We start from the raw sequence: 15027 nt of genomic DNA on the forward strand, positions 1-15027 counted from the left end.
CCTGTCTTTTCCCCCAGGTCTTTGTTTGTGAAATACTTCATGATATTATTACTTGCAATGTCACTCAGTGAAATGATTACCATTACAAATGTTGAAGTAAGGGCTTTATGACATTAAAACGTATCTGTTATAAGTGAGTCTGTGTTTCATTTCTATTACCAACTGTTAATTTTAGTTATTGACAGTTGTAGAATTCAACTGTTCAATCCCTGGCTTGGAAAGCCTAATCAATTAAGGGCTGTTACTTCAGTGTACATGCTGTTTCCCAGATGCTGGCACTGAAAGTGATGAAGAAATAACTTGTTTCCTAAGTAAGCATAATGTGTCTTAGGTCAGTGTGTGAGTGAGTTATATATGTATGTTCAAGTGTCTCAGTGACTGACTGAGCTATTATTACTATACTGAGTCAAAAAAGAAACTTAACAAAATGTAATTTGAAAAATAATGAATACTTTTTCTCTGATGATACATCTATGTATCCGAAATGGGATCCCTATCTTTCGACTCTAGAAAAACGTTAGCAAAACCCACTCAAACCCATCCATTCGTCGTGCAAATGACGTTAGTGCCAAGCATGTTGCAAGCGGGAAGATCAGTTATTGACGTCGCAAGAGCAATGGGATGCAGCCGTCGTACTGTGTATGACTTGCGAGGTCGTCTACAACAAACTGGCACCACTTCTGATCGCCCAAGGTCGGGTCGTCCACGTGTGACGTCACGAGCAGAAGACCGTCAAATCGTCCTACGTCACCTGCGTGACAGATTTCTGCCGGCTACACGAACCAGGGCTGTTTAGAGGTCGACTGTCCTCACAGACCATTCGAAATCGGTTGCGGGCTGCCAATCTACATTCTCGACGTCCATATCGTGGGCCAATTTTGGCGCCGTTTCAACAACGTCAACGTCTGCTGTGGGCCCAACGTCACCTCCGATGGACCCAGGGAGACTTGAATCGAGTCGTCTTTAGCGATGAATCAGGTTTACCCTCATATTCGCGGACGGCAGGCATAGAGTCTGGAGGCGGCGTCGTGAGCGGTATGCCCAATGTTGTGTACAGGAAGGCGACAGATTGGAGGTGGGAAGTTGCATGGTGTGGGGTGCTTTCTGTGGGAACAACCGTTCCGACTTCTGGTCATCCGTGGAAACCTCACAGCTGCTGCTTACGCGACCAGGTGCTCACCCTGAACTCGTTCCTTTCATGGCGGCTCATGGCCCAGGTCTACAGTTCCAGCATGATAATGCTTTCGGCCGCATACCGCGATGTTGACACGAAATTTCCTTCTAAACGCTGGAATCAACGTCATGGACTGGCCATTGAGGTCCCCTGACCTTAATCCAATAGAGCACGTTTGGGATGCACTTGGGAGAAGGCTTCGTGGTCTTAGGAACCAACCTCAGAATTTGCAGGAACTCGGCGCTGCCTTGCAAGAGCAATGGCGCAGAATCCCCAACCACGTGTTCACAAGCATCAGGCAGTCGATGAGGAGACGGTGTTTGGCAGTGGTGAATGCGCGGGGCGGCCATACACGATATTGAACTGAGAAATTTCGCATTTTTATTCTTGTGACGTGACATTCTGTATACCCATGTTCTGGAACGGCGGTGTATTTCAGCAATGAAATAATAGCAATTTAACCATCTTACCATCTCTTGTTCTTTTATAGTGCCCTGAAGAAAGAATGTGAAGTTTCTTTTTTGACTCAGTATATTATCAATTAGATGGAAGTCCGACCTGATAAAAGCAGAAAGGCACACACAAGACCTATGGGTGCATGAAATGTTTACGACAGAAAAGTTATGTCCTAATACAGTAAGTAAGTGAGGGAAGGGTGCAATGCTAAAAAGCAGCCCATAATTCATAGGTATAAGCCAGAGCTCTCAACTTTCACATAGTACCAGGTGTGTCATGTCGTAAATGTCAAATCAGAGATAACTGAAATGCTGTTGAAAAATGTAAAAGTCAGTTTTATTTACACCAATACATGAATCACATAGTATGATTCAATAGTTTAACCAGGAGACATTGGTAAGAATAACATGAACCGGACTAGTTACATAATCATGATTATAGATGCAAACTAATATTCCAGTGTTTAAATTAGAATTCCTTTGGACCACATCAAGTCCTTAGATATATTACATAAATACCAAAGCACAAATATATCAGTATAATAATACATATTCTGAACATTAATGTTATGGTCTGAATCAGACAGCTGATGGTTGAGTTTGGGTGATATACCTTAATAATAATAATAATAATAACTCATTTACATAGCACCTAGTATCCATCTCACTAGTTGCTCACTGGACGCTGTAATGTGAATCTGCTTATTACATTGCCCCAGATAACACAAGCTGCCTGTGAGGCGCTAGAAGGTTAATAGTCACATGACTTATCTCACCACCGGGTACCCGTTTTTTGCTGGGTTAACAGAGGCAATTTTGAACAAAATCACTTTCATAAGGTGAGACCACATGTGCCACAGGTGCTTCTTTGTGGGGAAGGACTAATGTCCTAGAAACTCTCAGGACTCAACTTCCAAACATCATCATCCATCAATGGACTCTGCGTTTAACGTTGATTAACTACAACTGATTTGTGACCTCATGTATATACACAGGACCACACTACCTTGCACTGGATTTGGAAATTCAAAGCACACAGCTCAACAGTGCAAGTGTATCACTATTATTACTTCTTGTCAACAAGTGGAGGCTGAAGGTTTGTCAAGGGAACACACACTTTCCAAATTTTTGTGACTTTCTTTGCCAAAGTAATTGGAAGGACCCCCTGTACAATCCTGAAAATCTTCACACGTTTAATTGCCATTTCAACGTAAATTCTTAAATTTGCAATGCGTCTTGTTTCTTCCACTTCTCTTCGTAAAAACCTTTTTGTCTTATAAGGTGGGATGTGTAATTTCACTCCTAAGGGAGTAGTCAGATCAGAAATGGGAAATCCTTTATCAGCCATTATGGAATCCCCAGGTTCACACAGATGCAGCAAACCACATAATTTGGTAATCTGTTTATCACTGGTACTGCCACACCAAAGGTCAGACACAAACGTTAATACCAATCAACGATTTGTAAGTCATATGCGACTTATAATTGGAGTATAGGAGGGTCCTATTTGTCAGGGACTGTGGTGTTTCGATAAATATTTCTGTATAGTCAAAGATAACTCGGGTATCAGGGTATTTTCTTTGGATTTGTTTTCTTAATGACAGTTTTTTGACGGCCAGACTGTCAAAGAAGACAGTTTTATACTTAAATAGTCTATCCACTTGTCAAAAATGATACTACATGTTGATTTTGAAATACAAAATATATCTGCCAAATCCTCCAGTAAAAGTCCCAGTCTAAGCCTCATGAGAACTAAGAAAAACTCATCAACTAATCTTAAGGTGCGTGGACGACTTAGTTCCGATTCACTTGAATACTTACTTCTAGTTGTATGCTCTATGGCATCAGCCATCTCATCAAATAAGGCTTTAAACACTCCTGGGTTAGGGATTCCTGTGTAAAATGAGATTTTTTCACTGGAGGAGACATCCTCATATGTTAGCACAGGCTTGTTACACTGAATTTCCACATTAATCATTTTTGGCTTTGATATCGGAATTTCGATAGCATCATTCAATGTTTGTGTTGGAACAGTCATATAGACACTATCCAAGATATCTGTCTGAGTGGATGCATCAATACCTACAGGATGAAAATCAGTCTGTTCACACTTGTTTACAAGCTGACTGGTGATATGATCTTCAATCTGTCCACAATAGTCATGCATGACGACTGAAGCCCCCACCCTTGATCCCGAGGACTTCAAATTAATCTGCTGATGGTCTGAGACAGAATGCTCATTCCCGTTTTCACAGTCACCTGTTGGTTTGGCTGCCTCCCTTTGTATGGTACTCTCATCAGAGCCGTGTTCAAACTGAAAATTTCATAAATAAAAAATTCATAATGACTGAGCCACACATCCTTACGAATGGTGTCCATTCTCATGACTAGAAAAAAAATTGGGAAAGTGTTCCGCATATACCCCACTTTTTTACCTAGTACATATTTGCTCCAGGAGTCCTTCCACGGTGTATTATTCCAACACTGAAATAAGTTCACTGACTGTTTTCATACCTGTTCTAGTTTACTGAATTTATATTTAGGGTGAGGTATGCCTGTTAGTTTGTAATTTTGGTTTTTCATGGGGGTGGAACTCTTTCCGAAAATTGGGATGAATCTCCTTTCAGATCAGTCATGATCATTGCCAAATACATGTAGTTATATTCTCTGTCCGAAGGTTGACACTGAACAATATATAAAAAAATATAGAGAAATGAATGTTTCTCAAGTGTCCGAAAACACGAAAGTTGAGAACGTGTGTGTAATGTTTATGTTGACTTTACCTGGTATGTGTTGAACGTCTTTCTCCCGAAAATGGATGGTATTAAGTTCCGTCTGAAATGTCCATCCCTGAAATGCTCAGAACAAAGACGTTGGGTGGTCTTGTGTCTGTAATTTTTTTTCACCAATTTGAGCCGCCGAATCCAAGCTTTCTTCAATAATTCATTTGCTGGAAATCTATGTAGTGTCCCTACCCGTCCTTCTATCTCCTTTCCTCCATAGTTGGAGTAGACGGTGCAGTAATGTCGCTGTTTCGTGTTCGTTCCGTTCATTTTAAAAAAAAAACATCTCCGGAAGTGAACGCCAAGCGCCGTTTTATCTCTTCTTGCGAAAGAGTTCTCAAGGGGGTATAATAAAGCAGGGGGAGATAAGAACTTATTGGAAAGGTCTATATCTACAAAGATATTGTTGGTGGATGGATAAGAGATTATTCAGGCAAATTGGTCTGAGAAAAGGGTCTTTTCGCACCAACCCATGAAATGATCTAAAAACAACAAGCAGTTTGATTCATCTACATGTGATTAACCTTCATAGTCTACAACGCAATACACAATAATAAACAGAAAATCAGCAGTCTCATCTCTGAAAAGTGAGTAATCCTCCCTTGTGAAAACTCATAGTACAAAAAGAGAAATGGCTAAAGAATCACTGAACAACATATGAATATACTGGTCATGATTTGACTAACCGTGCCTTCAGAACAGAACCATACTGTTTAATTGTGGGGAAACAAGATACTAGAGAAAAGTAAGAGGAAACAGTATACTAGAGATATATACTGCTTTCTCTTTCTAAAGAACTGCAATTCTCTGCATGGTCTTGGCATTCAATTTGATAAAGTTTAACTATCTCTGATTTTTTGGGTATTGTTATTTTAAGTAAATAGGTGGTACGTATTTAACCATAGTTTAACCGTAAATTTGGATGAATTCCTCCTCTCCCACAGGGCAAACAGAGTACAAAAGAAGAACCAGATAGCCAGCCACCCAATAACTGATGCCAACTTGTGACTAAGGAAATGATAGAATATAATCTGAATCCCTAGGTATGAGTGCTAGTTTGGATAGTATTAATTTCAGGATTTTTAAAGCCAGATTTTGCATTTTCAAGTAAAGTTGATGGAATCCTTGCAATATACCTTTTGTTCAGATATGTTTCTAGGCTCAATATTTTGTTGAAAATTATCTTTCATTATCCATTGGTACTAGATTTTATATGTACCTACTCATATTCATGTCCTCATCTTTTCAGGGCTGTGGGGTAGCCTAGTGGTTAAAGCGTTCGCTCGTCACACTGAAGACCCGGGTTCGATTCCCCACAAAGGTACAATGTGTGAAGCCCATTTCTGGTGTCCCCCGCCGTGATATTGCTGGAATATTGCTAAAAGCGGCGTAAAACCATACTCACTCACTCACTCCTCATCTTTTCAGCTGCAAATATTTTTGCCTGAACAATAAACCAAGTTATGTACCGGTAACTATTTGTTGAGTAAGATCATAATTCAGATCATAACAACGTCCAGGTTTCAGAAGCAGTGAAAGCACTATCTGGCGATAAAGAGGAATCAACTGGGTTGCACATTGCAACTTCATGCTTTGAAGCAAGTTTCTGCACACTCAGGCAAACTAGTAAAAAAAAGTTTGCTTCGAGTCCAAAGACTCAAAGACATCATCCATTGAATGGTATTTGTTTATAACACTCGATTTGGGTTGATGAGACATTAGCTTTAATTCAGGGTCATTTCAGTTGCGACAGTCATGCATAGTTGCAAAGCCTGGGACAACCTGATCACATATTGCAACATGACATTTTGCAGCAGACATTAATCCTTGTACTTGCCAGTGATTTGTGAACTCTGAGGTTGTTTTTCATTATCATTCAATCAAAACAAGAATATAATGATTAATAATCATTCTGAAAATTCAGTAAATTTAACTGAACACTATTGAAGATTGTTAAAACGTCTCCGAATATTCATCAACAGCAGAACACCAGCATTTTAATGCAGATTTCTGCTGAAACAGATAACATTGCATGTTAACCAAGAATCAGAAGGTATGGGATTTTATAATTTACATAGGTAGAGGTGGTTGCAAACTCAAATATTCAGCCAACAGTAGAAGTATTACCTTGCCTTCAAGTCTTCTTCCAGATACAATATCATCTGATGTGTACTTCAGTATCATGATCACGTCACTCAATGAAGAGCAACAACAACAACAACAACAACAACAACAACAGCAGCAGCAGCAGCAGCAATCTTTTAAAAGTACAAATAATTAACAATGAATAATGCGCCTATTACAAGAGAACACCCAAGTAGAACATATTGTGAAAACAACATGCTTGTCATTAATATACTGTGACAACTACATGCTTGTCGTTACCTCTGTGTAGTTCTAAGTGTGTACGGTGATGTTACCAGTGTCCATGTTGGTATGACCAAGTATGGATATAGAGAATGGATATCTGTTGATGCAGACTTAGTATCGGAACGATGTTGAAGTTGCTTGACCATATAGAGACAGCTGGACCTCGAAATATTGCATAAACGGAAAGCTTACATAAAATGGAACATTTAAGGATCTAGAAATAAATCTAAAATTACATCCTCGAATAACGTATTCTGAAATGATTCACAATGTGCACCTTGCTTCCACGAAACCTAAGACAAAGGGGGCCATGCATTCAGCAGGTTTAACATATGGATTGGTCAAACGAGAGTGACGGATTATTGAGACCACACTGGTTCGGACGGTTTCCTGTGGATGAGACATGTTCCGACCATGGCGGATTTCCGGATGTAGGTGAAATGGACACACTCCGACATCCCCATACACCGGAGAGCACAGTCCTCCTCTGCCTCAGCTGGCTCCACTTTCAGGAGCTGGATCTCCCAGCCATGGTCCTGGTAAAAGGTGCACACCGGAGTGCCTGCTGGGAAATAAGAGACAGGACTCGTTAAAGACTACTGGATCTTCAAGCTAAACTGTGGAATGTCTTGCCAACATGGTGTAGTCATAGAAAGACCACAAATTATATGTGGCCGCATGGTATGCACAATTGTAAGCCACTGTATAATTCTAAATTTAAACATCCCCTTTGTTTCGATTTCATGAATATTATGAAACTAAATAATCCATTAATAACATATTTTGGCTTGTTCTTATTCTTACACCAGGAACAGGCAAATGTCTTTTCAAACAATGCCTAATTCATGCTTTCTAAACGGTAAACATTTATCAACTCCTATAAATGACAAAATGTACAATGAATTACTCTGCTTTATCCTTTTATCTTGATAAGATAACATACTCATAGAAGCGAAGAAGGGAACACATGAAAGTACAAGTGATCCTTTATTGATTTCCAGAATTTCACCCCAAGTGCAATACATACCTTGTGAAGAAACCTGTAAAAGAATAATGGAACACTTGTACTTTCATGTGTTCCCTCATTCATTTCCATGAGTATATTATACATACTTTTTACGAAGAACTCACCATGATTTGGTTCACAGAACTCCTTCTGGCTCTTTCCTTTGGAAAAACTGCGAAATCTGTCAGGGGTCTGTAGTTCTGCAGAAAAACAGTACAAGGTCCAAACACACTGCCATTATTAGTATCAGGTTTTATCATAAGTTCTTTTTCAATGCCTCAAAATGTCAAAACGTGACATTTTAGCACATTGAGTGTTCACACAGCATGCTACACAACTCCAGTTTAATCTCTGCAAGTTACATGTTGCATAATATCTCTATTGCTCGAACCTCACTTGCTATTTTTGAGACAATTTCACTAATATTTGAGATATATCACCTAATTTGAACCAGTCTGCTATTATTGTTTAAAATGACGGTGATGAATGTTCTGTTTGAAGTTATCAAATGGTGAAATAACTTCTCTCCCAGTATAGACAAGCAAACAAGCATGTTTATATTTTTGTTGCTTCTTCGAGGAAGCAATGTTTTAAAAACAAGAACATGCACAAAACATAACAACCTTGTCAAACAATTGCGATTAGAGACAGTGACTTCGCTTCTGAAAACGCTAATTTTCAACTGATGCACATTAATCTTCTGGAATGCACAGACCCGTGAAGATCCGGGGTAGAATAGGTCTTCAGCAACCCATGTGCTTGCCATAAAAAGGCGACTATCTTGTCGTAAGAGGCGACTAACGGGATCGGGTGGTCAGTTTCGCTGACTTGGTTGACACATGTCATCGGTTCCCAATTGCGCAGATCGATGCTCATGCTGTTGATCACTGGATTGTCTGGTCCAGACTCGATTATTTACAGACCGCCGCCATATAGCTGGAATATTGCTGAGTGCGGCGTAAAACTAAACTCACTCACTCACTCACTCTGGAATGCACAATTGTAAGCCACTTAATTTCTAGATTAAAAAAAACCCTTTATGTTTATGAACAGTCCTCGATTTCATGAATATTATGAATTTACCCTGGATTAATCATCCATAAAATGTCTTTAATGTATTTTAACACGCGCCTATAGAATGTCATTAGCTGAGTGTCATTTATCTATGAAGCACGAGATCTAAAAGATGAAGCTTGACCTACCGTCCCCCTCACAAGCGACAGACTTGGAGTGTGAACAGTTTGCCATTTTGAACACCGCATTATTTTCCTCAAGTGTGAAGGTGGCACACTCGTAGTTGGAGGAGAGATCTGGCTCTCCCCTCTCCCACTGAAGTTCATAAACGTCGACTGTCTCTCTGGATCCCTCCCACAGAAAGGACGCTGTCCTATTGTCGTATTGCAGACTTGACCAGTACTGCCAAGTCCTAAGAAAGTAGAGTAAAGTGATGACTTACACAAAGATACATCACAAGTACAGTGCAAGGACAACGATACATCCACTTTGAACTCGTGTATGAAACACCACCAACTTTTATAAAACACGCAAATATACTCAACAAAATTAGAAATGTGACACCCATATTATTGGTACAGATTGGTATTGGTACATTGTGTGGGTGTTTTCTTACACAGATTCTTGCTGTTCCGTATACAAAGCAATGACTTGTAGGCTTTTCGAACATGGTCTTGGGGATTGACATGAAAAAATATCATAAAACGTGAAACACAACAATCATGTGCAACGAATCACGTGATCACTTTAGTGTTTCAAAACAACGCCAAAACACTTTTCTGTCTGATTTTTATCACTGAAATGTACAGTAACACACAGACACGTTTCACTGTAAGTTTTGAATTTACTCCGAACATGTTCATGTGCACATCATGAAAAATGCTGACACGAAATTGGCGTGTGTGCACGTTGTAGATGGAATAATTAATTTCAAAACAATATACAACCATACTACTTGGTTCCCAAATACTGTCGCCCCAACATGGAATATCCCATACTTTGCCAAACCCAGTATATACTAACGGAAAAAAGTAACTATGCATAACATAAAAGTTATTTGAAAAGTTGTAAAAATAACTCTAAATAATAAACATGTAATAAAACACTTTGCATGAAATCTGATGTCACGTATCGCGCGTGGAATGTGCACTTTGTGCACAATGAACTAACTCACTTTGTGCATGCTTTTTGACGCCTGAAGTTCACACACCTGATTTTGTAAATTGAAGAACGGTTGATTATTCTTTAGCCTCTGAATGTTGACGAAAACCCCCGTTAATTTCAATCTAAATTGCGTGTCTCCGCGCCAGACATCTTGGTTTCCATCGAAACACGATCTCATCTCAATGGAGACGTTTTCAACATAATTGGAACACGAGAGATATATCTCGGACCGGCTGTCCACGCATGAAGTCACGTCAGCAAGACAACCACATTCGGCTGACCCATTTAAGGAATCGATTCCAGACTGCCACTTTGACTACTCGGATCATTCCTGGCTTACGTCCAATCAGTTGCAGGACTGTCTGGAACCGGTTGAGGGAGCACAACATCCGGCCCCAACGGCCTGCAATATGTCTAATTATGCTCCAATGTCACCGACAGGCACGTCTTGCCTGGTGCAGACAGCATCGACCGTACAGGAGACAACATTGGGACAGTGTTTTGGTCATTGACGAGTAGAGATTTCATCTGGACAGCTCAGATGGCAGGGCAGGATGTACAGACGGCGAGGTGAACGGTCTGTGACTCCCGTCGCTGTATCTGTTTTTATAAGGGAGATATAAGCGTTTATGCCGCTCCAACCTTCATGTATACCCCTTATGTCACTTGGGGTGTTAAATGTTTATTGGCCCGATACTCTCCCTTGTATGTGGCAGTAGTTAGGTCCTTATTATCCCCCACTTAGGTGTCACCAGTCAATATATGTTCTAATCCCTGAGCTAGTCTGTTAAGACGCGTTTACTTAGCTAGCTTTCTTGTTGTTTGTAGCGGCTTGTTGTTGTGCTTGAGGTGCAAGGTCATCCATGCTTGAGCAGGTACTTAGCTTTTATAAACGGTTGTATCCAACATTCGGGTTGTGTATTTACTTACTACTCTGGATCATTTCCGTCCAGTATCCCTGGACGGTATAGTGCGTTTGGCTCAAAAGCGGACCGATGAATTGCAATCTAACTCAAAAACTAATAAACATATAATACTCAATGAAACGCTGATCATAATCAAAATATCAGACCAACTCTGTGATTTGTTTGCAGAATTTATGTCCTAAAATTAAAAAAGTTGTTTAACAAACTATCATTAAAATATTGACACAGTTCACTATTTGTTACGAGGGAGGAGTGCAGAGAAAGGGACAGCCAGGTGTTAGAAAGGCACGTGCACAAGAGCCGACAAAGTTATTGATTCATTAACCTGTGCTGTGCCGTCTCCATCCTTTCTCGCACACCCGGCTGTCCCTTTCTCTGCACTCCTCCCTTGTAACAAATAGTGAACTGTGTCGATATTTTAATGATAGTTTGTTAAACAACTTTTTTTATTTTTAGGACATAAATTCTGCAAACAAATCACAGAGTTGGTCTGACGTTTTCATTATGATCAGTGTTTCATTGAGTATTTTATGTTTATAAGTTTTCGAGTTAGATTGCAATTCATCGGTCAGCTTTTGAGCCAAACGGACTATAGTTGGCCCCGTGACAGTCATATTGTACTTAGTCCTTTATTATCAATTTATCACCATCACCCGATACATCTTTGTGTTTCGGTTACCACCTGCTATTCGCGAATATCGCCTGATTGCTCTTGAGAGAACACTGCGCCTGTAGTGAAGGATTTGACATCAGATTTAATAAAAACATAAATCGGTCAATAGATGTGAAAGACCCAAACAGTGTTGTCGGATATCTTATCTGGCGCATGCGATTCTGAATTAGATGAGAGTTACCCCATGTTTCCCTCGAACAACTCACTTGAATATTCCCAAGTACCGACTTGCTTTCTCAGCAGCCCTTGGGGACCGGGCGTCAAGGTATTTCATCCCTTTCAGCTCACACTGATTCAGACCTCCTCTCCATCTGTGTCTGTACTCGGATACAAAGTAATACGAGGAGGCTGGAAAAGCACATATCAATCGGTCAGCACATGACGAAACATTCTAAGTTGTATGCTTCTCTCGAGGGTAATACGGTCGACGCCTTTTGTAATACGGTCTGATGTACGCCTTTTTGTAGCAGTGTTACTCCGAGCCGGCAGGCTTACCCGAGGGAGGAGTTTACAGCGTATTCATCTTACCGCCATGTTACATGTACAAAATCTATCACTTTGTTTTATTTTGAAGATCCACTTAATCGCTATATGACAAAATGGCGTCTGCCTCTCGACTGGATTTTAGAAATCAGTGAAACATTCTGGCAAGCTGAAAACTGCTTTGAAAATGGTTAATTATGTTTAAGTTGAGTGTGCAAACGATGCAATGTATAAAATAGTTTAAATAGAGCAGTGGAAGTCGGTAAAATAAACGTGTACATAGCTAACTCAAAAACAGCTAATCGAACGGTTACCGATACAATTTCTCGGCGGAGAGTTCGGCTGTTACCGTGGCAGCGGGTAATATTTTTTCCTGTTGTCACCCTCCTGGGAGGGGTGACACGGAAACTTGTTAAAGCGTCACTGACCAATGAAATTAAAGTATTTTACATGAAGAAAAGATAAACCAAAGCAGTGCCATTGCAAGGAATCACTGCTCACCATGTTAATTCTGAATGTTGTTGTCAAGATGTCGTGTTAATTATGTGTCCTTTTGTTCTGTTTTAAAGAGGAAAGCAGGTTTTTAAGTAATTTGCAAACTTTGTAGTGATAAGATACGTATTGGTTCAATTTCCCCTCATTTGCGAAGACATCACCTGGCATTTTGTTTCAATTGTTTTAAATCATTCCATACTTGAGGTTCAGCCAGGTTATTAGATTTTGAAAAATTTAAAGTTAACTAATAGTCTTGCTGTGGTAGTATGATTGTATTTATAAGAATACATATTAGGTTGAAATGTCGAGGATCTATCACACGACCCAATAAAATCAGCCGACTGCTTAGCCCTGTACTTCCATGGGGACACGCCAATGATTTTGAGGCGAGGAGATGGGTCTGGTTCTGAGGCTCCGCAATTTGGTAGGTTGCATGTTACACCACAGCGATGTCCTGGTTTGCGTGTTACACCCCGCGATGGCTTGGTTCGTTGCTCCCAATCATTGTTTTGGCGGGTTTAGACTTGATATGTGCCGACTTATGTGATGCAGCTAAAATATAGCTGAGTGCAAAGTTAAACAACAAACACACAAACACACAAACACACTTACCCAGAGGTATGGTCAACAACAGAAAGACGAAGGTCAAGAGAACGCCGTGTGCTGGGTGTAAGGACATCTCGCCTGGAGTCAGTCTTTATCCGTGGTTTGTCTCAATTCTCTTGACTGACTTGGTGTAACGGTTTTTAGTATTTCTCCGTGATGTGTCCTAATTCTCGTGTCTGGCGCGGTGTTTAGTCATTAGTCATTAGTTTAGTTATTTTTGTGGTGTGTCTCAACCATTGTGAATTGCACGTAGTCACGGTTTTCAAATGATTTTGATGACGGTGAATCAATAATCTGCATTATACCATCGGAATATTTAATTCAGCGTACTGATTCATTTGAAGTTATGACTGTCTCATCTGACTGGCCGCGATGGGCAAATGAGATCATTACAATATTTCTTCCTGAATACTGTATGACTATATGGTATAGCCAGAATTGACAGGTGCATTTTAGATGTAATGAGCATTATCGATGTCATTCTTGAAAACACGTTTAGGTACGTTCTGTTATTAGAAATAATGAAGTTTTGCATCGGTGCAACCTGGCTTATAGGAGAATAAGGCAGTGCAATACTATTGATATATTTGTCCTCAACTGTTGCCAAGCGTTTTGTTTGTGATAGTCACACCGCACGTTACATTAGTCTTCCTTACAACTGTCCTGTCAAATGATGACAATACAATCCCTACCCCGTGAGGAGTTATATACAGTATATCTCAGTAAGAAGTTGTATCCGTTGTGACTGGGCGGCGCACACGTCTTCCCTACTTACGACAAAGTAACGACTGCTCGAACACCACTCAAACATATCCTCGGTGGAAGAATCAGTGTTGAAGGTCATCATCAAGTTGTTTCATGCAAGCAACGGAAGATGAAAGCACAACTCCCACTCATGGAAAAAGTCATGACTAGTCAAATATAGTTGAAACCATGTGCATATTTTAAGATGTGGTGTAAAGTGGGGTTTAACGTTGGGAACAAGATACGAGGGGTGACTCAAACGTCTTGTTTCCACCATCATTAACATGTATGAAGTCCAATACTTCACGTGTTTATATCGGCATATGACCCAATTACCCATCCAGAAAGCATATTTCTGCAGGCATAGTAGTTTCAGTAGACGAACATGAACAAAACTGGCTACCGCGCTTTCTGTTTCAGAAAGGCTGTCATTTGAATAAATTTCCCCATTCCCTCGCAGAGTTCTTCATACGCCACGGACAAACCACACACGAAACGTTGCTGTTTGATGATATGCATGGAACTTCATCGTTGCAAAACTACAAGAACGCATGTAATTGCTACATACCAAAGTAAATCGGTGTATATACACATTGTGTTATTAAAGATTCCCTTGAACAAGTTAAATTAAGACTTAAGTGATAGTTTTGTTTTGCGGACAAGTATTATCTCGTAATGTCATTTGTGTTCACAAAACGTTTGTTACATAATCAGGTATCTGACATGCACATTGTTTGACTTGCACACACATCTGACAGGGCGGGAGATATTCAGGACAGGCCTCAGTTTGAAGAAATTGATAAACATGCGTCCTTTGGTATATAGAAATATTTATAGATGTCGGGTAACGAGCTAGTGTCCAGAAATGCTTGGAAAACTTTATTTCCTCTGATCTTGAGGAGGGTTGCACAGTCTGTTGTTTTAAAATGATTTATTATTACTTGAATATAGTTGAAGACAACGACGTCATGTTGCTACGGGCAGCAATACTTTTATGAGATCTGCGGAATTATGTCATAAACTTCGAAGATATGATTAAGAACGACATCATATGCTAAACAGATTGTTGCGCCCCAAAACTCATTTTTATTTCTAAAATATAATTGCGAAAATCACTAGGGTAATAAAGTACTG

General features: G+C 40.0%; 1 protein-coding gene across 1 annotated transcript; it reads right to left on the reverse strand.

Annotated features, from left to right (window-relative positions):
- Positions 1-6677: 6677 nt before the first annotated feature.
- Positions 6678-13322, reverse strand: LOC124257258. The gene is made up of 5 exons (XM_046691272.1): positions 13156-13322; positions 11772-11913; positions 8991-9214; positions 7914-7988; positions 6678-7347 (listed from the first exon to the last, which is right to left on the reverse strand). The coding sequence occupies exons 1-5, from the start codon at positions 13220-13222 to the stop codon at positions 7142-7144; spliced, it is 714 nt and encodes a 237-aa protein (XP_046547228.1). The 5' UTR covers positions 13223-13322; the 3' UTR covers positions 6678-7141.
- Between the last annotated feature and the right edge of the window lie 1705 nt (positions 13323-15027).

Source organism: Haliotis rubra, unplaced genomic scaffold (genome assembly GCF_003918875.1).
Source record: "Haliotis rubra isolate DU_JTF1 unplaced genomic scaffold, ASM391887v1 Scf654, whole genome shotgun sequence".
NCBI classification, from domain to species: Eukaryota; Metazoa; Mollusca; class Gastropoda; order Lepetellida; family Haliotidae; genus Haliotis; species Haliotis rubra.

Excerpts from the sequence above, each read along its gene's own strand:
- LOC124257258 (XM_046691272.1), bottom strand. The coding sequence starts at position 13,222 with ATGTCCTTACACCCAGCACACGGCGTTCTCTTGACCTTCGTCTTTCTG. Across the intron at positions 11,914-13,155 it reads GTTGTTGACCATACCTCTGG|CCTCCTCGTATTACTTTGTA; the intron begins GTAAGTGTGTTT and ends GTGCTTTTCCAG. Across the intron at positions 7,989-8,990 it reads TGTCGCTTGTGAGGGGGACG|AACTACAGACCCCTGACAGA; the intron begins GTAGGTCAAGCT and ends GTTTTTCTGCAG.